Source organism: Astyanax mexicanus, chromosome 18 (assembly GCF_023375975.1).
Source record: "Astyanax mexicanus isolate ESR-SI-001 chromosome 18, AstMex3_surface, whole genome shotgun sequence".
In the NCBI taxonomy this organism is placed as follows: domain Eukaryota; kingdom Metazoa; phylum Chordata; class Actinopteri; order Characiformes; family Acestrorhamphidae; genus Astyanax; species Astyanax mexicanus.
In genome coordinates, this window is record NC_064425.1 from 44,342,085 (window position 1) to 44,365,456 (window position 23,372).

The following is a 23,372-nucleotide window of genomic DNA, read 5'->3' on the forward strand; positions in this document are numbered from 1 at the left end:
TGGGTGGACCATGTCCATGTCTTGGTCGATTTGCAGTTGCAGTCTTACTAATCTTGCTTCTGAAGCTTTAAAGCCAATGTACGAGAGCGGGTATGGAGAGGAATAATCAGCAAATTAAAAAGCAAATACTACTGTTGAAAAATGTAAATGCTATCCACAAGAATACAATATATATTTGTTAATTCCTTTTCAAAAAAAGTTATGATTCTGCAATCATTTTGCCTTAAATTATTTTAGTCCAAACTTTGTGAATGCTGAAAACTGCTAGTCCCTAATAAAGTTCATGGCTCATTGCCATATATCTACATAATTTAACTATACCTCATTAAATTTAGTACACTCTAAAAAACAGAGGTACGATATGAGTACTTTTTTGTACTCGAAGGTACACTCTTTATAATTGTACCCTCAAAGGTACAATATTGGTCTTTACGGGGTCAGATTTGTTCCCTCTGAAGTACAAAGTCATTTCTAACAGCAATAAGTACAAATTTGTACCATTTAACCAGCCAAAAGGTACATTCAGTATTCTGTATCACTGTACTAATGAACAATATATATTTAAATAGCACATTTTTTATTTGAAAGCCAGACAATTTTGTATCATCAAGTTTTTGAGCCATATTTAGTTGATGATAACGTTTATAATCTTTATAGTCTTTACTGACACAAAAACCATGAGTACAAAAAAGGACTTTCACTGAAAGGTACTTTTTTGTGCCTCAATATAAGGTACAGCCCCAGAGACAAGCTTTGTACTCTTTTAAGTACAAATCTGTACTTATATTTCTTAGAGTGTAGTGCATCTCAAAAACTAAAATATCATTAAAAAGCTACTTTATTTCAGTAATTCGGTTCAAAATGTGATACTTATATATTATATAGATGTATTAAACACAGAGTGATCTATTTTAAGTGTTTATTTCTTTTATTGTTGATGATTATGAAGCTTACAGCCAATGAAAACCCAAAAATCAGTGTCTTAGAAAATTAGAATCTTATATTATATAAGACCAATTGATACTTTTGGTACACAGTGTGGGCAGTGTGCCAAGTCCTGCTGGAAAATGAAATCTGCATCTCCATAAAAGTTGTTATCAGCAGAGAGAATCATGAAGTGCTGTAAGATTTAGCGGGAAACTGCTAAAAAAAACTGCACATGAGAACAGATACTGATACATGACTGGAAGTCACGTCTTCTTCACCAAATTTCGCAAGAGACGCATTTGTTTTTAGAGTTTTTGTTTTTGCTGTTTTTTGTTTTTGCTGTTTTTGAGTGTGTGACTGCTCCCGCCCGAAAGCCCTGCACAACCGATTCTGTGGTGTTTTTGCTTTTGCAGCCGAGTTCTCAGTTTCAGTGGAAGTGCATTATTGGTAGATGATTCAGGAAGATGCCAGGTTGTGTTTACCAGAACTTTCATGACAAATACGAACGCATGCCGCCTCACAAACCTCAAACTTTACCTGTAAAAGTAGCAACAGTGCTGCAGTGCTGTGGGTAACATTACGGTGGACAAGCAAACCAAACTACACCAACAAAAGGCCATGGACAAGACTCTTAATACTGCGTTCACAATGAATTACATATAACTGTGTTACATAATCAGGATTCGACAAAATAGTAAGAGTAATCTGTTACGGTTAAAGTGAAAAAGTAAGTAAATAAATTACAGTTACATTACAAAAGTCTAGTCAAATTTGCTCATTAAATGAGCATTAAATGATTTTCCCTGAAAAAATCATTTGTGAACTTTGCTTAAATAAAACAGCAAATACAGCCCAATATTGAATATTGTGTGTGTGTATATTTTGTTTAGAAATTCTGAAATGTAGAAACATTGCATTTTAATCTGAGTAAATTTATAGCTGGGGTGTCAGATGAATACGACACGAAAGATCAATACTTCAGTTTTTATTTCCAGGTATTTACATCTGGATCTGATATACAATTCAGTCTGAACCCACCCATTATTCTTGTGAGCAAAGTTTTTGAAAAACATGTGACCGTCAGGTGTGTTGTGTGTTGCCCAGGTGTGTCTAAGATCCTAAATTTGTGAATGTTTGAATAATTAATGTATCAGGACACAGGTGAGAATAGATGAAAAATCAAACAGAACCATTAATCAGATATTGCCAACAGTATGGAATTTCCTAAAGAAGAAAGTCGTCACTGGTGTACTGAAAAAAGAGGTGATGAACAGGTAGAGCAATGAAAACCACAGCATAAAAGTGATGTAAAGTTAATTTGTTCAGAATCTATATGTTAGATATACCCACACACACGCATGCACAAATTTGGCTCTGTCTATTGGTGGTTTTACCTAGTACTACAGCATTATACAGAAAAGTGTACATATACACTCATCGTCAAATAAATACTTAAGCGCAGAAGTAAATATCAGATTGTGGTGAAGTTTCATCATGGAGTTGTAGAGGTTCCTAAGGGTGTTGTTGCTATAATATATCCTAATATTCAAATATTCATGCAGTTCCTGAAGTGTTTGACAGTGACTTCTCCTACTGCCAAATGCCAAAGTTCTTCTTTATTTCATTTTTTTTCTTTATTCCATTTCCCTACATTGTAAATAGACACTAAAGTCATCTAGATGATGAAAGAACACATAAGGAATCATTTATCTGATGAGCTGTTTGTTAACTTGCATTTTCTGGGGCTGGTAACTCTGATGAACTGATGAATTTATCCTGTACAACAGAGGAAGCTGTCGCTCTTCCTTTCCTGGAGCGGCCCTGATGAGTGCCAGTTTCATCATAATGTGACCGCAATTAAGGATACTTTACTTAAATCTAAAGATCTTAAAATGTTTCTTAAAGTCATTTTTGGTTTCTTTGCTTAGTTGAGTTGAGTTGTTGCTTCTCATGATCTGGATTAGAACATTACTCAAATATGCACTACTAAGCAAGCAATTAACTCTTGATGAGTTCAGCACAGCTGTTAACTGAAAGCCTGAATTACAGATGACTCTACCTCATAAAGCTGACTGAGAAAATGCAGCCAAAATGTGCAAAACTGATCATCTAAGGGAGAATCCCATGTTTTTCTGTATAGTTTAGATGATTTCAGTATTAATTTGCAATGCAGATCATTTTAAAACAATACGAAAATTTTAATTTAAGGTGTGTTTGTGTATTTATACCTAGACATGCTCTAGTTATATAGCAGTTCAACCATAGTTCCTCAGTGTGCTCAGTTGTGCATGTTGTTGAAACCAAGAACAGCTGCTGGTCCTTATCAGCTTCCTTCTACACCTTCACTCTTGACTGGTTCACTGCAGGTTTGCAACAGTGCTTTGTGAAATTGTGCACGATCTCAACAGCTAGGAGTAAATCTATAGCATTAAGCAGACCTATCCTTGTAGCCACACCTTTTTATTTAGATACTATATACTATTCAACTCTCTGAAACTTCTCTGAAACCTAGCTAGTGCTGTTTGGCTTTTTTATTTTTTTTTACTCAATGCTTACAAAGCTTTTTTATGGCCTAGCTAGCAGGGAGGATGTGGGCGGGGTCATGATTACTAAGGCTTTCAGCCGTAGCCACAGAAAACTACAGCCACACTCATATCCTCTCTTACTAGCAGGTTTTATAGCATCGTACTCATCAGGCCCATTGGCTTTCCATTGTCAGACCATGTGAGGTTTTTATATAATTCTTGAATAGAAATCCTCAAGATTTAGTGGTGCAATGTCAGGCTGTAAATTTGAAAAAATCCAGGTCTGTTTTAACCAGAACTTTAGGGAGAGAGTCGAGCTGACAAGTGAATGTCTAGGATTTGCGAATGAGGTTTAAAATTTTCATTTTGGAGCTAAAAGTGGGAAAAATGGGGCAGGAGGAGATTTTTTTTTTTTTTTTTAAGTAATACAGGGGGTGTGGGGATGTGAACTGAGATGCTGGTGAACCTTTTGAATTTTTCCATTAAAAACAAAAAGGACACGAGTCAGTTATAAAAAACAAAAGAGCTACTGATGCTAATGATATTCTTATATAGTAAAACAATATGTATATATATATAGACTTGAATATGAATATGCATTGTTTAATTAATTTTTGAATATCAGTGATAACAGCAGGAAAAGTCATTTTTCAAGTTTACAATCAAGCATGTAATCAAGCATGAAAACCTGCAGGAAGTGGACTAAAAGTAAAATTAAAACTAAAACTAAAACTTAAACTTCTGAAACAGGATTTCCTACTTCATCTTACAGTTTTTCTTTTTCTGTTTTTCTGTTGAAACTTTTTTTATTTTCTTAGGCAGGAAAACCAAATTCTGTCTGATTTCCTTCGTTTTCAGTCCATAAATCAGAGGATTGAGTATAGGAGGAAATATCATTATAGAAGCTCCTGCAGCTTTTCTTAGGGTTGGTGACGCTCCTTCGATTCTGTGCGCAGTCAAACCAAACAGTAAATTACATTCCAAGCATAAAAAGACAATAAGATGAGTACCACAGGTCTGAATGGCCTTACGTTTAGCATCAGCCTGTCTTTTATAGATGACTGTGATCAAGATCTGAACATATGTGTAAACCACTGACAGCACTATGATTCCCTGCTTAAAAAATGTCACAAATAGTCCGAAATAGTTGTTCACACTCGTGTCTCCACATATGAGCTTCAGTAAAGACGGATTGTTGCAGAAAATGTCAACAATTTTCGTGCTACAGATTTGCTTGCGGAAACTCAGTATAAACACAGTGCCGATGAGACTATAGTCAAGACACCATACAATAATGATAATTTTGATCAAGTTATTGGAGGACATCAGTGTGTTATATCTCAATGGAGAACAGATGGCAATATATCTGTCGTAGGCCATAGCAGTGAGAAGATTAGTTAACCCAGAAACATATATATGAGTTAGAAAGGCTTCTGCAAAGCATATAGAGTAGGAAACAAATCTATTCTCAGTCAATATACTGAATAACAGGTGAGGGAAAAAGACAGTGGCACCAACCATATCATTAAGTGGCATGTTAATCAGCAAAACATACATTGGCTTATGGAGTTTCCTGTTAAAAACAAGAGTTAGCAATATAGACACATTGAAGAACATAATGCCACAATATGTAAGAGCTCCGAATATAAATGCTGGGATTGCATTAGAAGTAGGTATGTCCAGTGATTCCATAGTCAGAAGAGTTGTATATATGGAGAAATTAGATTCCATTATCTGATGTGTTAGATTTTAAGTTGTAAAGGACCTAAAGAGAAAGGGGGAAAAATAAAAACTATACATTCAAAAAATAGAGAACATCTAGTATCTAGTTCAACAGCTTTCTTATCTTAACCAATAACAATATTGCTCACCCAGAAGTGGTCTTCATGCCAAATAACCATTAATAACCATTAATAACCATTTATAACCATTAATAACCATTTATAACCATTAACAGTGATCACATCAACTAGCTAAACAATTCAATATAACATTTATAACAACCCCCTCAGATCTTTAACAGTTGCATCCAGTTGCACGGCAGTTTTATACACTTCTGAGACGAGGCAAGTCCTCCACAAATCCCAGCAGATCACTACCATGGAACCAAGGAACCAAGAAACAAGTCAAACCTCTGTTTCTGAATCAGTTTCTCTGGTTTTGCTATTTATAGGTTTATGTTTGAGTAAAATGAACATTGTTGTTTTATTCTATAAACTACAGACAACATTTCTCCCAAATTACAAATAAAAATATTCTCATCTCAAAAATATTTGAAAAAAAAGATGCAGAGCTTTCAGACCTTAAATAATGCAAAGAAAGAAAAAACAAGTTCATATTCATATTTAAGTTTTAAGAGTTCAGAAATCAATATTTCATATTAATCACAGTTTTTTTTTTATGCATCTTGGCATCATGTTCTCCTCCTCCACCAGTCTTACACACTGCTTTTGGATAACTTTATGCTGCTTTACTCCTGGTGCAAAAATTCAAGCAGTTCAGTTTGGTGGTTTGATGGCTTGTGATCATCCATCTTCCTCTTGATTATATTTGATTATTTTTATTTTTAGTTCTTCTTTTAGTTTTTTTATTTCCTTTTTAGTTTTTTTCCTTATTATTATTATTATTATTATTATTATTATTATTATTATTTTTTTTTTTTTTTTTTATTATTTTTTATTATTGCTTTTTAACTTATTTTGATTTTCTTTTATTATTACTATTAATTTATTAAGTTCATTTATTTATTTGTATTTTTATTGTATTATGTAAAAGTTAGTATTAGCTCATTTTAATTCATTTTTGTTGTATTAATCTTATGTTCTTTTAATCTTAATTTTGTTAACAATTAAAATGATTTTCTTATGTTAATCTAATTCTATTTTTATTGTTTATCTATTTTTATATTTTATTTACTGTTATTTTATTTTTGTTATTTATCCCTGTTTCTGTAAATGCTTGGTTACATTGAAAATGAGGGTTGCCCTCAATGTATATCCGAGTCAAAATAAAGGTTGATTGATTGATTGATTGATTGATTGATTGATTGATTGATTGATATTCCAGAGGTTTTTAATTTGGTAAAATCAAAGAAACTCATAATTTTTAGGTGCTCTCTTATTTTGTAAAATGTCTTTTTGAGCAAATTTAATCAAATGAACATTAGAGTTTCATTTGAGCAGTACTGAGAAATTTGCTTTCCATTATGTTTTTTTATCCATCTCAGTAAATCTTGTTTACAAAATAACAATAGAATTCCAAAATTAAACGGATAAAAGCGTCTTTTTTCATATTTGATCGTATGGTGGAGGTGTGGTGGAGGGTGATTATTGCCAAATAAGGGTACGTTTTTGAGTTAATTTACTCCCCGTGTCTGTGTATTCTGTACTTCCTACTACCGGGTCACAGTGGCCACGCCCCTAAACATCCGGGGCCGGTCACTATATATATATATATATATATATATATATATATATATATATATATATATATATATATATCTTTTTTATTTATGATTTAACCATTTTTTATAGTAATGTAGCAATTTTGATAAAACTCATTAATTCTATTAATTCGATTAAGGTCTGAACTTTGACTGCGCCTTTCTAACACATTATTGTGCTTTGATTTAAACCATTCCATGTTCTATACTTTGGCTTGCAAAAGTATTCATACCCTATTGAACTTTTTCCACATTTTGTCACCTTATAATATATATATATATATATATATATATATATATATATTGTGACCGGCCCCGGATGTTTAGGGGCGTGGCCACTGTGACCCGGTAGTAGGAAGTACAGAATACACAGACACGGGGAGTAAATTAACTCAAAAACGTACCCTTATTTGGCAATAATCACCCTTCACCACACCCAAAAGAACTTAGATAAACATACATCGGCCCAATGGGGCTCTAGAGTCTGTAGAAATTACTCAAAGTCTTTATTTAAGGTCCGTGAGGCTGAGTTTATATACCTGTCCCAGCTGGAGGCTTAATCAGTCCTGATGCAGACCAGCTGGGACAGACAGGGCTGAGCGTTCCGGTGTGGGGTGGACCCACGGCTCCCCCGCCTCCTCACGCCACAATATATATATATATTATATATTTTATCAAGATTTTAACTAAGACACCAACACGAAGTAGCACATGGCTGTGAAGTGGAACGGAATCCTACATGAGTTTCACAATTTGAATCAAATAAAAACCTAAAAAAATTGTGACGAGATTAAAATACCAAGAGTCTGCAGATCTGTCCTCAAACATAAATCTGATATTTAAAATAATCTAAAGTATAAAGCATATTCTGGTTTGTTTAACATTTACAAATCAATCCCTTGTGTATTTCTTTATAGCTTTAATCTAGCCATAACATCTTATATTCATATAATTTAATTTATTCATGTATTTGTACATATATTTTAATGTCATAGTCGGAAGAGTTGTATATATATGGAGAAATTAGGCTCTAAAGAGTCATGAAGAGGAAGAAAAAACAAACAAAAAAAAACACATTGGAAGATACTACTATTAGTTAAACTACTTCTGGATTTTAAACCAAGTGTAACAATAAAATGTAGTAAAAAAAAAATCCCGAATAACATGATTTTGTTTTGTGTTTTTTAGTGTTTTGGTTTATACAATATTTCTTGTCTATACATGGGAATAGAAAACACATGAACACATGCAGGTTATTAAAGAAAACATTGACAAAAATTATGGCCTGATGATTATGTAACAAGGAGGAGGAGGCAGGATGCAAGTGCAAGTCTTTTTTACTATCCATATTTAAACTAACAAAGAAAGGAACACTAGGGAGTAAAAAAAAGAAAAGGTAACTAAAACAAAACACTATGAAACAGAGGATAAACTAAAATACTGAACCAAACAAGCAAACAAAGCAAACAAAGAAACAAACTAAATAAAGCAAACCTGAGACACTGAGGACAAACAACACAGCAGGTCTGTGGCTAAACAAAACATTTAAACACGATCTGGAAAGATTAACGAACACGGTCAAACAAAAAGCGCGACAGAGAACAATGGATCACATGAGGTATTTATACACAGGCACACACTAGGGACACCTGTGGAAGTAATGAGGGGGCGGAGTTACAAATGAGACACAAGGTGACAACACTAATGGCTTGGGCAGGGCTAGGGCGGGGCTAGGGCGGAGACAGAACAATAACAAAACAATGCCATGTGCTCAAAAAAGCACATGGCTGGAAACACAAGACAGGAAAACAGGGCAGGAGCACAGAAAACCAAAAGAGGGAAAAACACAGGACAGACAGGCTAATATGTGACAGATTAACTATTGCTTTGTCTTTTAAAAGCATTGGATACATTAGCAAGCAATTATATTTAATGAAATAATTCACATTATGAATACCCCAAAAAAATAAATAACATTAATGCTTTGAAAACCTTAAAATTGGAAGTTGCTTTAACAAGCTTCTGTAATAGAGCTTACAGACATTTTTACATACGATATTTAGCTTTTCTAATCAACAATTTCAATGAACAAATTTATATCAATGTGTAAAATGCAAATGGCTTATGAATTAAATAATCAAGCATGTTGGTTCTACCAGCTCTTCTCTACTTTACTAAAGCAGGACGGATTGTTCTGTTCATCTATGGAACTTCTGAAACTGAAACTTACAGGATCTCTTACTTCATCTTATTATTTTTCTTTCTCTGTTTTTCTGGTAAAACCTTTTTTTTCTTGGGTAAGAAAATGAGATTCTGTCGGATTTCCTTCGTTTTCAGTCCATAAATCAGAGGATTGAGTATAGGAGGAAATATCATTATAGAAGCTCCTAAAGCTTTTCTTAGGGTTGGTGACGCTCCCTCAATTCTGTGCACAGTCAAGGAAAAGAGTATACAAAATTCTAAACATAAAAAGACAGTAAGATGAGTACCACAGGTCTGAATGGCCTTGCTTTTAACATCAGCCTGTCTTTTATAGACGACTGTGACCAAGATCTGAACATATGTGAAAACCACTGACAGCACTGTTAATGATTGTTGGAAAAATGTCACAAATAGTCCAAAGTAGTTGTTCACTGCTATGTCTCCACATATGAGCCTTAATAAAGATGGATTATTGCAGAAAATGTCGATAATTCTCGTGCTACAGATTCGCTCACGGTAACTCAGTATAAATACTACACCAACAATAAAATAGGTGTAACTCCATACAATAGCGATTAATTTCAGCAAGTTATTGGAGGACATCAGTGTGTTATATTTCAATGGGCAACAGATGGCAATATATATGTCATAAGCCATAGCAATGAGAAGATTAGTTAAACCAGTACCATATATATGAGTTAGAAAGGCTTCTGCATAGCAAGTAGTGTAGGTGAGTGATCTGTTCTGAGTCAATATACTAAACAACAGGTGAGGGAAAAAGACAGTGGCACCCATCATATCATTAATGTGCATATTTAACATCAGAATATACATTGGCTTATGGAGTTTCCTGTTAAAAGCAATAGTTAGCGCTAGAGACATATTGAAAAACATAATGCCACAATAGGTAAGAGCTCCAAATATAAATGCTGGAACAATGTTAGATGTAGGAATTTCCAGTGATTCCATAGTCAGAAGAGTCGAATATATGGAGAAATTAGATTCCATTATCTAATTTGTTAGATTCGAAGACCTAAAGAGGAAGGAAAACACATTAAACATTACAGAAATATAGAGAAAATATAGTCCAAGCAGATCAACAGATCAGTAGAATGGTCCCTGCTTACTCAGAAGAGGTCTTCATGCCAAATAACCATTAATAACCATTAATAACCATTAATAACCATTAATAGTGATTACATTAATTAGCTAAAAAATGAAACATAACTTTTGCTCCCTAAAAAGCTGCCTCAGATGTTTAACCATCCAGACATGTAAGAATGCAGCCATGCACGGCAGTTTTATACACTTCTGAGACGAGGCAAGTCCTTCCCAATTCGCAGCAGATCACTTCGTCACTACCGTGGGTTTGGAACCAAACAAAACAAGTCAAAGTCTGAAAAAAATTCCCATTTGTAAAACAAGCAAATAATAATCCCTAACAATGCTCCATAAAATGGAAAATGTTTTTTTTAAAAAGTTAACGTGTTGAGAAGTCAAAGTATTTTAGAACTGAAATATAATAATATAAAAAAAATATATATATATATATATATATATATCAAAACATATCCCAAGCTTTGAGCATCCCAAGCAGCACTGTTCAAATCAGCATCCACAAAAAATGACTCAAAAAATTATATGTATCAGGTGGATCAGGAGGATCAGCCCACAGGACAACTTTCATAAGTCATGCACTCCACACATATGGCCTTTATGGAAGTGTGGAAAGAAGAAAACCATTGTTGTAAGAAAGTCATTTGACACAAGTCATGTAGAAACACAGCAAACATATGTGATCTGTGTTCAGATCAGACCAAAGTTGAACTTTTTGGTCTAAATGCAAAGCTTTATGTGTGGCAGAAAAGTAACACTCCTGCTCATCACCCTGAACACACTATCCATCCCCTCTGTGCTGTGAAACATGGTGGTGGCAGCATCATGCTGTGGGGATGCTTTTTTTTTCTTCAGCAGGGACAGAGTTGGAAAGCTGGTCAGAGTTGATGATGGATGGAAGATGGAAGGAGATAAATACATACAGAACAATCCTGGAAAAAGAAAAGCTGTTGGAGGCTGTAAAAGAAATGAGACCGGGAAGGAGATTCACCTTCCGGCAAGACGATGACCCTAAACATACAGCCATAGCTTTATGGTTTAGATCAGAGAATATTTATGTGTTTGAATGGCCCAGTCTACTACTACTACTAAGAATGTTTGATTTCCTACTCCTCTATGCAGAATTCTTTCAGCGGTGTGACACTGTTTTTATGGATGGTCTCAACATTTTCTTAAGCTCCCTCTGATGCAGTAAACAATTCATAGTGGGTCTATAATGAAGAGCATGACAGGCCTACCTGTAAGAAAACAGACTCAACCCATGACATTTCCTCATCATAGCATTGTGCTTCACAGATTATATTTGTAGTTCTATTCTTATTAAAAACAGTACAGCCTTTCTTTTTCTCTGTATACTGTATTATCCTCCTTTTACCCACCACAGAGCAACTGTTATTCTCAGCACTGTAGTTACACAGATTTTATCAGGCACATATACTTATACTGTATATAAATGCTTTTTTAGCATATATATACGTATACTGTATATAGATGCTAAACACTTGCCACTGATTTATATATGCCCAGAGGCTTTAATTATGTGTAATCACCAACATTTGATTAAATTAGGTCTTTATCTGCTCTCTCTCTCTGTGGTCCCCTGACCAGTGGGCTAACCTATAATTAAAGGACCCTTGGTCCCTGTTCCCAGTAGCCCAGAAGCTCTGCATCCTGCAACACTGGAAACAAGTTGAACAAAATTCATAACGTCTATAAATAACATGCTCAACTACTATCTGCAATCACTTCCATATATATTTATATATATATGAATATATTATGAAGCTTACAGCCAATGAAAACCCAAAAATCAGTGTCTCAGAAAATTAGAATATTATATAAGATCAATTGATACTTTTGGAAGTGTGGGCAGTGTGCCAAGTCCTGCTGGAAAATGAAATCCGCATCTCTATAAAAGTTGTTATCAGCAGAGGGAAGCTGTAAGATATGAAGTGCTGTAAGATTTTGTGGGAAAACAAAACTGCACTGACTTTAGACTTGATAATAAAACACAGTGGATCAACACCAGCAGATGACAGACATGTCTCTTCACTTTGTTTTCTTCTTCATCTCTTCAGCCATTCAGATTTGGCCTAACTGGTGTGTTCTGGGTCATTGTCCTGCTGTAGAACCCAAGTTCATTTCAGCTTGAGTTCACAAACAGATATTAGTTAGATAGATATTAGTAGACAGCAGAATTCATGTTTTTTTTTTTTTTTTTTTTTTTGATCACAGCAAGTCTTTTAGATCCTGAAGCAGGAAACAGCCCAAAATCATCATCATCATCATCATCATTACTACCGCCACCATGTTTTATTGTAGATATGATGTTTTTTTTTTCTGTTACTTTTAAATTAAATGTAACGGAACACCCATCTTCCAAAAAAATTAACTTAAATTCCCAAAATTAAGATAGCAATGAGCAAGATAGGGTCCAAAATGTGTTCAGGTGTTTTATTAGTGTTTCTAAACCTGTTGGATCCTAAAAACAACTTTTGGTTCTATTAAGAACTTGTGTACTAAATGTTCTTCACATGGTAAAGGCCTTTCTTTGGTATCTCTAAATGAATGCTTGGGAAAATATTTATTTTTAAGACTCTATAAAGATTCTTACTGCCATTAGGTTCACAGTAAAGCAACATAGTTTTAGTTTTAGTCAGAATTTTAATAGAACGCTTAAATAAATAACATTATCTAGACAATTTCAGGAAATACACACATGAATCCAGGTTATGAGAATTTCTCAAACACAAAAACATCCAGTTTGTCAATCAGCTTCAGTGTAAAGGGAGCCCATAATCCCAAAGGCATTATTAGCAGCATGTGTACAATATCACTATGAAATCTCTAAGGGTTAATTACAGTATACTAACACTAATAAAACAACATCATTAACACAATTCCCCACCTGTATCGTTAATGAACAGTTTTATATTTAGATGATGTTCAAATTGTCCCTAAAGACAAATACAGTCATGTTTGTGTAACTGTTTCAAAATAACAGTCCTATCTGTGACATTAACCCATCGATCACAAGGCCCAGGACTATAGGTCACAGAGTGAGGCCTTTAACTCGTAAATATCTGATATACAGCTAAAATGCCACCTCATTTTAAAGAAAACAGCATAAAATGTTGTAATAACATCTTTATATATGTGTAATAATGTATTAATTCACAGTTAATTTTGTATACAGAGTATTAATTGGTAAACACTGTTCACAGCGATTAAATAACTGTTCTCCAAACATAAAAGGATATAAAATGCATGTTATTTTGATATTGTTGCTTAAATAAAAGTTTTTTTTTTTTTTTTTTGCATCCTGCAATGCAGGCCATTTTCTCCCAGTCTCCTTCTTAAGGTGGAATTATGAAAGCTGACCTTAACTGAGAGAAGTGATGCGTGCAGTTCTTTGGATGTTGTTATAGGGTCTAGTTGTTGTGACCTCTTGGATGAGATAATGCTGCACTCTTGGGGTAACTTTGGTCAGCTGGACACTCCTGAAAAGTAAGTGAAATTAAACATTGCTGTGACACTAAAGTTAGGATTTAACATTTAGAACCCTATGGATGGATTTTCCGTCCAAAATCACAACTTGTGTTTTCAGCTTAGTTACTCTTTCTAATCTTTTTATACCAGTGTTTTTGTTTTTTTTTTTTGAGAAAAACATCTAAAAAAAGTGAGAAAATCTCTTTCCCCAACCAATAGTATTCACCTGTTCACAGAAAAAGTGTGAAACTACCTGCTTTACTCAAACTAAAGCTACTAAAACTAAATCCTGAATGGAGCAAACACTTTTTCATGTATTAGATATGCAAATATAAGCAAATACACATTGAAGTCATAAAACATCAAAAATATATAATGTGGATGTTGTAAGAAAAAGTCTCAGCCTCAGATTAGGTAATTTAGCCAGGCTCAAAGGCCTTCATCATGCGTAACCTCACCTAACATTTGATTGAATTAAGCCAGTGTCTGCACTGTCTCTCTCTGTGGTCCCCTGACCAGTGGACTAACATATAATTAAAGGACCCTTGGTCCCCAGTCCCAGTAGGATGGAGACACACAGATGAAGGAAATCCCATAACCTCTATACCGTGGATTAGTGTTGGTCATTTACTTTATGTTTTGGGATGTTTTATTTAACATTTCCATAAAAAAACTAAAAATAAATACATATATAAATAGGTATGAATAAAATAATCAAATTATTTGACTGTCCTGTGATTATTTAGGCGTATATATGCCACATTTATAAATTACAATAAACATTCTAGTCCATTTGACTTTAAAACTACATTAGGCAACGTACTGTAGTTAGCATCACTGTGTAATTTCGAGGCCTTAACATTCTAATCCGGTTGACCACAGACCAACAACAAAAATGTCCAAATTATTCTGAATTATACTTCATGAAGAAATGAAGTTAAATAGGCACAGGTTCTTAATTTTTGTTATTATTATTACTATTTTTTTTTGTTATTTGTTATTTACCACAAGTGGACCCATTTTCCTCACTTCTTACAGTTGTGATTCTTAACTGGTGGGTGGGTCGCAGACACTTTTGTAGAAAATAAATATATACAAAATAATAATAATAAATTAATTAAAATAATTAATCTCATCTGATTTTGTATTATTTGTCTTTTATATTGGGGAGAAAACAGACAGAGAGAGTTTCATCCAAATGTTCTCTGAATGCAGAGATATGCAGAGAAGTGGAATATCTTATTTTGTGGCATTATTTATTTTGTATAGTAAAAAGACTCTTTTTTTTCTTAAATTCTGAGGTTTTATTGTTAAGATTATTATTATTATTGATTTGATTTACTCAATTACCTGACATGTACAGACAATTCGAACATTGTTTTATTTAAAAAAAAAACAAGAATTATTATTATTATTATTTTTATTTATTTATATTGTTTTTTAATTAGAATAAAAGGGGCAGTTGGGGTCATAAAAGGTAGATAGATGTACTGAGTAAACATCCATGAGATATTATCGCACACATAAAATAGATATAATTACACTGTAATTACACTATTATAATTATAACTATCGGTCTATAAATGTGTTAATGGTGCAGGACCAGCATATTTATCTGATGTGCTCCAGCAGTATGAGCCGAGCAGAACTCTCAGATCATCAGGAACTGCTCAGTTAGAGCCGCCTAAAGTAAAAACTAAACACGGAGAGGCAGCGTTTAGCTGCTACGCTGCTCTTAAATGGAACCAGTTAACAGAGAGCATTAGAAGAGCTCCAACACTAAACATGTTTAAATCCAGACTAAAAACCTACATGTTTGATCAGGCCTTTAGCTCAGCTTAAAACACTGCAGCTCCGCCCACTTTTATTCTGTAACGGCACTTTTATATTATGTTTTATTCATGCTTTATTCTTATTACATGTTATCCTTGTTGTTCTTTTACATGTTTTTAATTTAATTCTCTTTGTTTTAATCATGTTTTAATCAATCATGCTTTATTCTTATTTTAGTTTTTATTTCCATTTTTACTGTTAATCTTTTACATGTTTTTTTTTTTTTTTTTTTTTTTTTTTGATTTCTCTGTGTATTTTCTAATTTGTAAAGCACTTTGAATGACCGTTGTGTATGAAAGGTGCTATATAAATAAACTTGCCTTGCCTTGCCTATCTATCTATCTATCTATCTATCTATCTATCTATCTATCTATCTATCTATCTATCTGTCTGTCTGTCTGTCTGTCTGTCTGTCTGTCTGTCTGTCTGTCTGTCTGTCTGTCTGTCTGTCTACCAAAAATAGTTTTTTTTTTATAATTTTCAGATATGTTTTATACATTTTAAGGCAAAGCAAATAAACCCAAGTTATACAAATTATATAAAAATGATCTCAATCAGCTTCAGTGTAAAGGGAGCCCATAATCCCAAAGGCATTATTAGCAGCATGTGTACAATATCACTCTGAAATCTTTAAGGGTTAATTACAGTATACTAACACTAATAAAACAACATCATTAACACAATTCCCCACCTGTATCGTTAATGAACAGTTTTATATTTAGATGATGTTTAAACTCTCCCTAAAGACAAATACATTCATGTTTGTGTAACTGTTGTTGTGTCCTAGTCTGTAAATCCTGGCGGTGACATTAACCCTGTGATTATTGATGATGACAATAGAAGAGAAAACAAAAGATAACAAAATAATTGTTTAAAATAAACAGTTTAAATTTTGTTTCTGTTTATGTCTTATGTTAAAAAAGATATATGCTCATATACTGTAGACCATAATGTCATAATAACAGCAATATACAGTACAGTACAATACCATACCTGTCAAAAGTTAGAACACATATCTTCTTATAGAATTGATTTTTTTCTTATTTGTATCATTGTTTTATCATATAAGAGTATTTGGCAGATACTCTTACCCAACTTAAAAAATCTTGTCATTGTCCTCTTTAACCCTTTGTTCTCATAATTCTCAGGATTCACCTGTGCATGAAGGTCAAGGGTCAATGAGCTTACCAAACTAATTTTATATTCCAATAATAATAATTATTAATGCTAAAGGAATTCAAATCCATAAAACACAACAAGGGAGCCCAAAATTATGCACCTGATTAATTTAGTAAAAAAAATTACTGCACACCTAAAGCTGTAAATCCTAAAAACTTCATTTCACGTCTGATATATGATATACAGTATTTTACTGAAGTTGTTGATTTGAACAACCAATGATTTATTATAAAGAAAAAATCATGAAAATTATCAGGGGTGCCCAAACTTTTTCATGCCACTATACGGCAGCAATTTTATGGCAACAGTTCTTTTACAGTTATTATTTTCTGGCACCTCAAGCTTGTTTCTTTTTACTATTTTTATCTTGCATGTTTCCTTGTATATTGAGTCCTATAATTTATGTACTTTCCTAAAAAGCAAAACCTAAAAAGAAAAAGTAGGGGGGAAAGTATGAAATGATAAATATAAGGTTTAGTACTGTTAATAAGTAATGTTAATCCTCCTGCTATCCTTAAATTTAGAAACACCCTTTATTATCTGGATCAATAAGATTCCAGATATTTAAACCTATTTAAAGAGGGAGCAGCCTGGTGTCCAATCTTCATTAATTGCACATTGCACCAGTAAGAGCAGAGTGTGAAGGTTCAATTAGCAGGGTAAGAGCACAGTTCTGCTCTAAATATTACAATGCACACAACATTATGGGAGACATACCAGAGTTCAAAAGAGGACAAATTGTTGGTGCACGTCTTGCTGGAGCATCTGTGACCAAGACAGCAAGTCTTTGTGATGTATCAAGAGCCACGGTATCCAGGGTAACGTCAACATACCACCAAGAAGGACCAACCACATCCAACAGGATTAACTGTGGACGCTGTAAGAGGAAGCTGTCTGAAAGGGATGTTCGGGTGCTAACCCGGATTGTATCCAAAAAATATAAAACCACGGCTGATCAAATCACGCAGAATTCAATGTGCACCTCAACTCTCCTGTTTCCACCAGAACTGTCCGTCACCACAATCAATTATTGTGCTCTAAAACCAGGTGTTTCAGTTTCATTGTCCAACCCCTGCACACCTAAATATTATAAGTATTGTGTTGTTAAGTCAGGACCTAACGTGAAGGAACACTCAGAAAAAAGATAATAAATACAATAAATACAAAAGATGAGACAATTTAAAAGGTATTGGTTAGTGATTTTAAGGACTACATGTGACATATGGCTAGGCCTCCTACTGGTATTTTTCAGTATCTAAATAATAGATAATACCGTCTAAACACAGTAATGGCTTTCTAGGAATGTCTATTCTTCAAGACTGCACCACCTTCTTGTCCTCTCTAGCCACCATCTCATCTGGGATTTAGGACAGATTTTAGATTTTACCAAGTGTATAAAACGCCACACAAAGTAAATTCGTTGCACATTTCTTTATTCTTTATACATCTAAACCAATGGACATCTAAGCCCATTCCATTTTCCTTTTTTATGCATCATCAATTATCCTACTACTGAAGATATGAACGAACTATGGGACTGTTTAATCGGATGCTTCTACCACTTAAGATTCTTTAAAACTTAAAGACTTAAATGCTGAAAGAAACCAAGCAATGGAATCCAATTTGTCCATCTTTACAACTCTCCTGACTATGGAATCACTAGATATACATCCATCTAACATTATCCCAGCTTTCATATTCGGAGCTCTAACATATTCTGCCATTCTGTTCTTCAATATAACTGAATTGCTCACAATTGCTTTCAACAGGAAACTCCATAAACCAATGTATATTCTGTTGTTTAATCTGCCAATCAATGATATGATGGGAGCAACGGCCTTCTTTCCTCAGCTGTTGTTTAGTATATTGACTCAGAACAGATCAATCTCCTACACTGCTTGCTTTGCGGAAGCTTTTCTGATTCATATGTATGGAGCTGGATTAAACGTCACTCTCGTTGCTATGGCCTACGACAGATATATTGCTATATGTTCACCATTGAAATATAACACACTGATATCTGCAAATAACATGTTTAAAGTCATCGTCATGTTATGGAGTTTAGATTTGGCTCTGATTGGTTTAATGCTTGCTCTGAATTACCGCAGACAGATCTGTAGTAGAACAATAGTCGACATGTTCTGCAATAATCCGTCTTTAATGAAGCTGATTTGTGAGGACACGAGGGCGAATAACTACTATGGACTTTTTACTTTAGCATTTTTCCAAGGAGTGCCTCTGCTGATTGTGATATATACCTATATTCAAATCTTAATCACGGTCATCTATAAAAGACAGTCTGATGCTAAAAGTAAGGTCATTCAGACCTGTGGTACTCATCTTATTGTTTTCTTAAGTTTTGAGATCAATTCGCTCTTTGCTTTGATTTCTCACAGATTTGAGGCAGTATCTCCAAACCTGAGAAGGGCCTTCGGTGCTTCTGTGATGATTTTTCCTCCAATATTTAATCCCTTAATTTATGGACTGAGAATGAAGGAAATTCGACAGAATCTTATTTTCCTCCCTAAGAGAAAAGTTTCCCCAACGAAACATAAAAATAGAAGGTGAAGTAAGAATTACAGCAAGAAAAGAATTAAGTACCATAACTATTTGATTCAGAATTGTCTTTGTGATTCAAAGCTTTGCATTCTTGCTGATTTGACTTGCAAATGGCATATGGAATACATATCGTCGCTGTCCAATGAAAAACAATTATCTCCAAAAGAGCAACTTTACAGGAGAGAGAAAAAACCTTGTAAACTTTCAATGGAAGTCAATGTAAAAAGAGTTTATTTCAGTTAATTTTGAAGAGTTTCTATTGGTCCGTTCGTCAAGAAATTTATGCACAGTGTAAGGGACAGTTTGTCTGTTTAAATAGTGTAGTAAACTAAAAATCGACAAACATGGAGAAAAGTGTTTTTTTTTATAGGACAGCGACGATACACACAAATAATTCTTTATTTCAAAGTATGTTTCTACTGATTTCCCCTAAAATCTTATTAAAATAAAAAAATATACACACATAAAAGGTATGAATGATTTACATAAACCTGTATCTGTTGGCAAAGAGAATAAATCATATATGTGCTGCTTAATACAACTGTATTACCGTATTTTTACCATATTTTAAGGTGCACTATCAATGAACGTCTATTTTCTGGTTTATTTTCATACACAAGGAGCACCAGATTATAAGGTGCATTTTAAGTGATGCTAGTAAGAAGGAAGGTCCATGAGCAAGTCATAGACCTTTCTGTAGATTAAGGATCAAGGATCAAAGAGACTTTATTGTCATTCACATCACACATGAACAAAATTGTGATCTCACGGTCCAGTTTACACCTAAAGAGCAATTGTTCCTAATCCTACAAAAATCAGTTTTGCTATAACTCACATGCGTAGCATAGGGTGCATTACGTTGGGTTCATAACTGACGTAAAAACAGCTCAAAGCACTAGGAGCGTGAGAAGCCGCTGCACTATTGCGAACCTATACTATTGGAAAAGTATATCAATATGTCATCCAGGTAGACAAACCTCAAGAACCTCCTTCGGGGCATCATTGATATTTCTTTTGGAATACAGACAGAGGGTTACATAGTCCAAAGGGCATGACCAAATTCTCAAAAATGATGATAAATGATGGACACCTTCTTCTACTCATTACTGGACTACAAAATTTAAATTCCTGCCGTAGTGGCACAAATCCTGAGGTCATGAACAATTAATGGGAGACATCCCTGGCCTGACTTTTTGTTTAATACCCAATAATCAACACAATTTTAAATCCACTAAGAAATTGCTGGCTGGATAAATCCTAGTGCTAATGCCTCCTGAATGTAATTCTGTCTCAAACTGGCACTAGTTTGAGGTAGGGAGCCTACAGACAAACACCTCTTGGAGGCTCCTGCTTTCTTTGTGGACTCAGGATATTCAGAATTATCAGAACTTTCCTGACTGGAAGGTTTAGGAGCCATCAATCAAGAGATGATTCCTTCGGGGTCTTAAAAAAATTGGAAAGAAAATCCATCCAGTCAAGATGGTGTTTATGGTCCTGGAATGCAGGGAAAGCTCCTAACACAATCAAATTAGTGGATTGTGTTTTCTCAGGCTGCATTGTGGTTGGATGGGTCTTCAAAGGAGCCATCCCTGACCCAAGGGGCCTTTTCCCAAGAGTTTACCAAGGGCAAGGGACTGAGACAATGACCGTCCCAAGAGTCTGGGCCAACCCAGCATCAACAAATGTCTTGACCAATAGGGCCAAATAATTGTTTGGTCTTTCTTTTTAGTATTACATGAAGGCAGCCCTTAGTGCACGTTCTTATTTATCAGTCTTATTTACCAGATTTTTGTTTCATGGACTTCAGACAGGTAAACTAAGCAGCTTTCTTCTTCTTCTTCTTCTTCTTCTTCTTCTTCTTCTTCTTCTTTTTCTTCAAATCCGTGCTGCTGTGATGGATGCAGAATGTGATTTAGCATTGCCTTACTGAAATATGCAAGGCTTTACCTGATAGAGACATTACCTGGATTAGTCTTTGTGTGATACAACTTTGACTTTTTATACTATTTTTTTGGACAGCACTGAAAACTCTGTTCACATCCAATGATTTCTGGAAAGTTCTAGAACAAAATTGTGCCTACGTTTATCATGCCAAATAGCATTATATGGTTAAATTGCAGAATTGCTTGAATTGCTTGCATCAGATATGCTTTTTTGCCTTCCTAAACCTTGCAAATGACAGAGTGATCTGCTGGGATTTGAAAAACATTTGCCCCACAAAGCAAGTGTATAAAACAGCCATGACAGCAAGGTTGCATTCTAACACACTGCATATATTTACATGTCTTTGGATTGTAGGACATTTGAGGCAATATTCTTCATACTGCTTTTTGTGTAGTTATTTTTTGCAGTCAGAGCATTTGTCATGAAAACCTCTTTTGGGTAATCAGTGTTCTTATTGCTTATTATAATAAGATACGACCACATAGTAAACGTGTTTAACCAGTGGTTCTCTTCCTGTATAATATATTGATGTATACATTCCTCTTTATAGAATTTATGACTTGAATTATAGCAAAGCTTTGGAACTATGGAACCCAATTTCTCTATATATTCAACACTTCTGACTATGGAGTCTCTGGACATACTTCCATCTAACATTATCCCAGCCTTTCTATTTGGAACTTTTACCTATTGTGCTATCTTGTTCTTCAATTTTACTGTATTGCTAACTATTGCTTTTAACAGGAAACTCCATAAGCCAATGTGTATCCTGTTGTTTAATTTGCCGATTAATGACATTGTAGGCACCACAGCCTTTTTTCCTCATCTGCTGTTCAGTATATTATCTCAGAATAGATCAATCACCTACTCTGCTTGTTTTGTACAAGCTTTACTAATACATTTCTATGGAGCTGGGTCATTTCTTATTCTCACTGCTATGGCTTACGACAGATATATTGCCATTTGTTGCCCATTGAAATATAACACCTTGATGTCTCCCAGTAACCTGTGGAAAATAATCATCATAATGTGGTGTCTAGACTTCACTATGATCGGTTTAGCATTCGCACTGAACTTTCGCAAGGACATTTGCAGCACAACAATCGTCGATATGTTCTGCAATAACCCGTCCTTGATGAAGCTTATATGTGGAGACGCAAGATTGAGTAACTTCTATGGACTTTTTACGGTAGCATTTTTTCAAGGACTTCCTCTGCTAATTGTGATATTCACATACATCCAAATCTTAATTACCGTCGTCTATAAAAGGCAGTCTGATGCTAAAAGTAAGGCAATTCAGACCTGTGGAACTCATCTGGTTGTCTTTCTGTGCTTGGAATTTAATGTACTCTTTACCTTGATTGCCCACAGATTTGAGGCAGCATCACCAAACCTAAGAAGGGCCCTAGGTGCCTCTGTTATGATATTTCCTCCTATACTTAACCCGCTAATTTATGGACTGAAAACTAAAGAAATACGACATTGTTTAATATTCCTCTCCAAGAGGAAGGTTTCTCTAACAAAAAACAATTCAGTTCAGTAAATAAAGAACACTGACCTTTTTTGTGTTGTCTGAAACTGACCAATGGACCAATGGAGCTTTCCAAGTACTCTTACTTCCATGCTAAAGGAAGGAAATCTCATAAATATGTAAATATGAGTCTAAACGTAAATTCTACAGAGTTAGAACATGTTTGAACCATATTTCTGCAATGTATTATCACAAATATATAAAGGTACAATGGTACAACCAGTAAGGTTTGTAGACCCCAGGTGGTTTAAAAGGACCTTTCATTGTCTTTGTCCACAAGAGACATTTTTCTAGCAATTTTATTTATCAGCTTTTCCAACTAGTCTTGTTGACTAAGGATCTAAAATCATGAACAACACAATCCAGCTCTCTTTTTTCTTTATTATTGCATAAATAAGAACACATTTTCAGCTGTACATAAGAGTTATTCAGAGTCTATAATGTTTTGTTTGTACAATAAACAATTTCAAGCCAAACCTCTCTGCATTACTTTTTTTGTATTTATTTCATATATTGTAATTGGTTAAAAATACACAGCATTTGAATGTAGTGTTTGTAGACTTTCATCAGGACAAACTGTAAAGCATTTTTTTACACTGTAATGCAAAATATTGCCTCTGTCACT

At 34.3% G+C, this 23,372-nt stretch overlaps 4 protein-coding genes across 4 annotated transcripts; 2 read left to right on the forward strand and 2 right to left on the reverse strand.

The window, feature by feature from the left end:
* Positions 1-4,120: 4,120 nt before the first annotated feature.
* LOC103041016 (putative gustatory receptor clone PTE03) lies at positions 4,121-5,457 on the reverse strand. Its single transcript, XM_007240799.4, has 2 exons — positions 5,324-5,457; positions 4,121-5,217 (listed from the first exon to the last, which is right to left on the reverse strand). The coding sequence occupies exon 2, from the start codon at positions 5,181-5,183 to the stop codon at positions 4,209-4,211; it is 975 nt and encodes a 324-aa protein (XP_007240861.3). The 5' UTR covers positions 5,184-5,217; positions 5,324-5,457; the 3' UTR covers positions 4,121-4,208.
* A 3,668-nt stretch (positions 5,458-9,125) lies between these two features.
* LOC103041327 (olfactory receptor 52Z1P-like) lies at positions 9,126-10,346 on the reverse strand. Its single transcript, XM_022687166.2, has one exon. It carries the CDS (start codon positions 10,102-10,104, stop codon positions 9,133-9,135), a length of 972 nt encoding a protein of 323 aa, XP_022542887.2. The 5' UTR covers positions 10,105-10,346; the 3' UTR covers positions 9,126-9,132.
* Positions 10,347-18,154: 7,808 nt separating this feature from the next.
* LOC103043177 (putative gustatory receptor clone PTE03) lies at positions 18,155-19,813 on the forward strand. Its single transcript, XM_007240805.3, has one exon. The coding sequence runs from the start codon at positions 18,325-18,327 to the stop codon at positions 19,279-19,281; it is 957 nt and encodes a 318-aa protein (XP_007240867.3). The 5' UTR covers positions 18,155-18,324; the 3' UTR covers positions 19,282-19,813.
* A 1,813-nt stretch (positions 19,814-21,626) lies between these two features.
* Positions 21,627-23,168, forward strand: LOC103041628 (olfactory receptor 7G1-like). The gene is made up of 2 exons (XM_007240801.4): positions 21,627-22,974; positions 23,085-23,168. Exon 1 carries the CDS (start codon positions 21,803-21,805, stop codon positions 22,757-22,759), a length of 957 nt encoding a protein of 318 aa, XP_007240863.3. The 5' UTR covers positions 21,627-21,802; the 3' UTR covers positions 22,760-22,974; positions 23,085-23,168.
* The last annotated feature ends 204 nt before the right edge of the window (positions 23,169-23,372 follow it).

Excerpts from the sequence above, each read along its gene's own strand:
- LOC103041016 (XM_007240799.4), bottom strand. The coding sequence starts at position 5,183 with ATGGAATCTAATTTCTCCATATATACAACTCTTCTGACTATGGAATCA.
- LOC103041327 (XM_022687166.2), bottom strand. The coding sequence starts at position 10,104 with ATGGAATCTAATTTCTCCATATATTCGACTCTTCTGACTATGGAATCA.
- LOC103043177 (XM_007240805.3), top strand. The coding sequence starts at position 18,325 with ATGGAATCCAATTTGTCCATCTTTACAACTCTCCTGACTATGGAATCA.
- LOC103041628 (XM_007240801.4), top strand. The coding sequence starts at position 21,803 with ATGGAACCCAATTTCTCTATATATTCAACACTTCTGACTATGGAGTCT.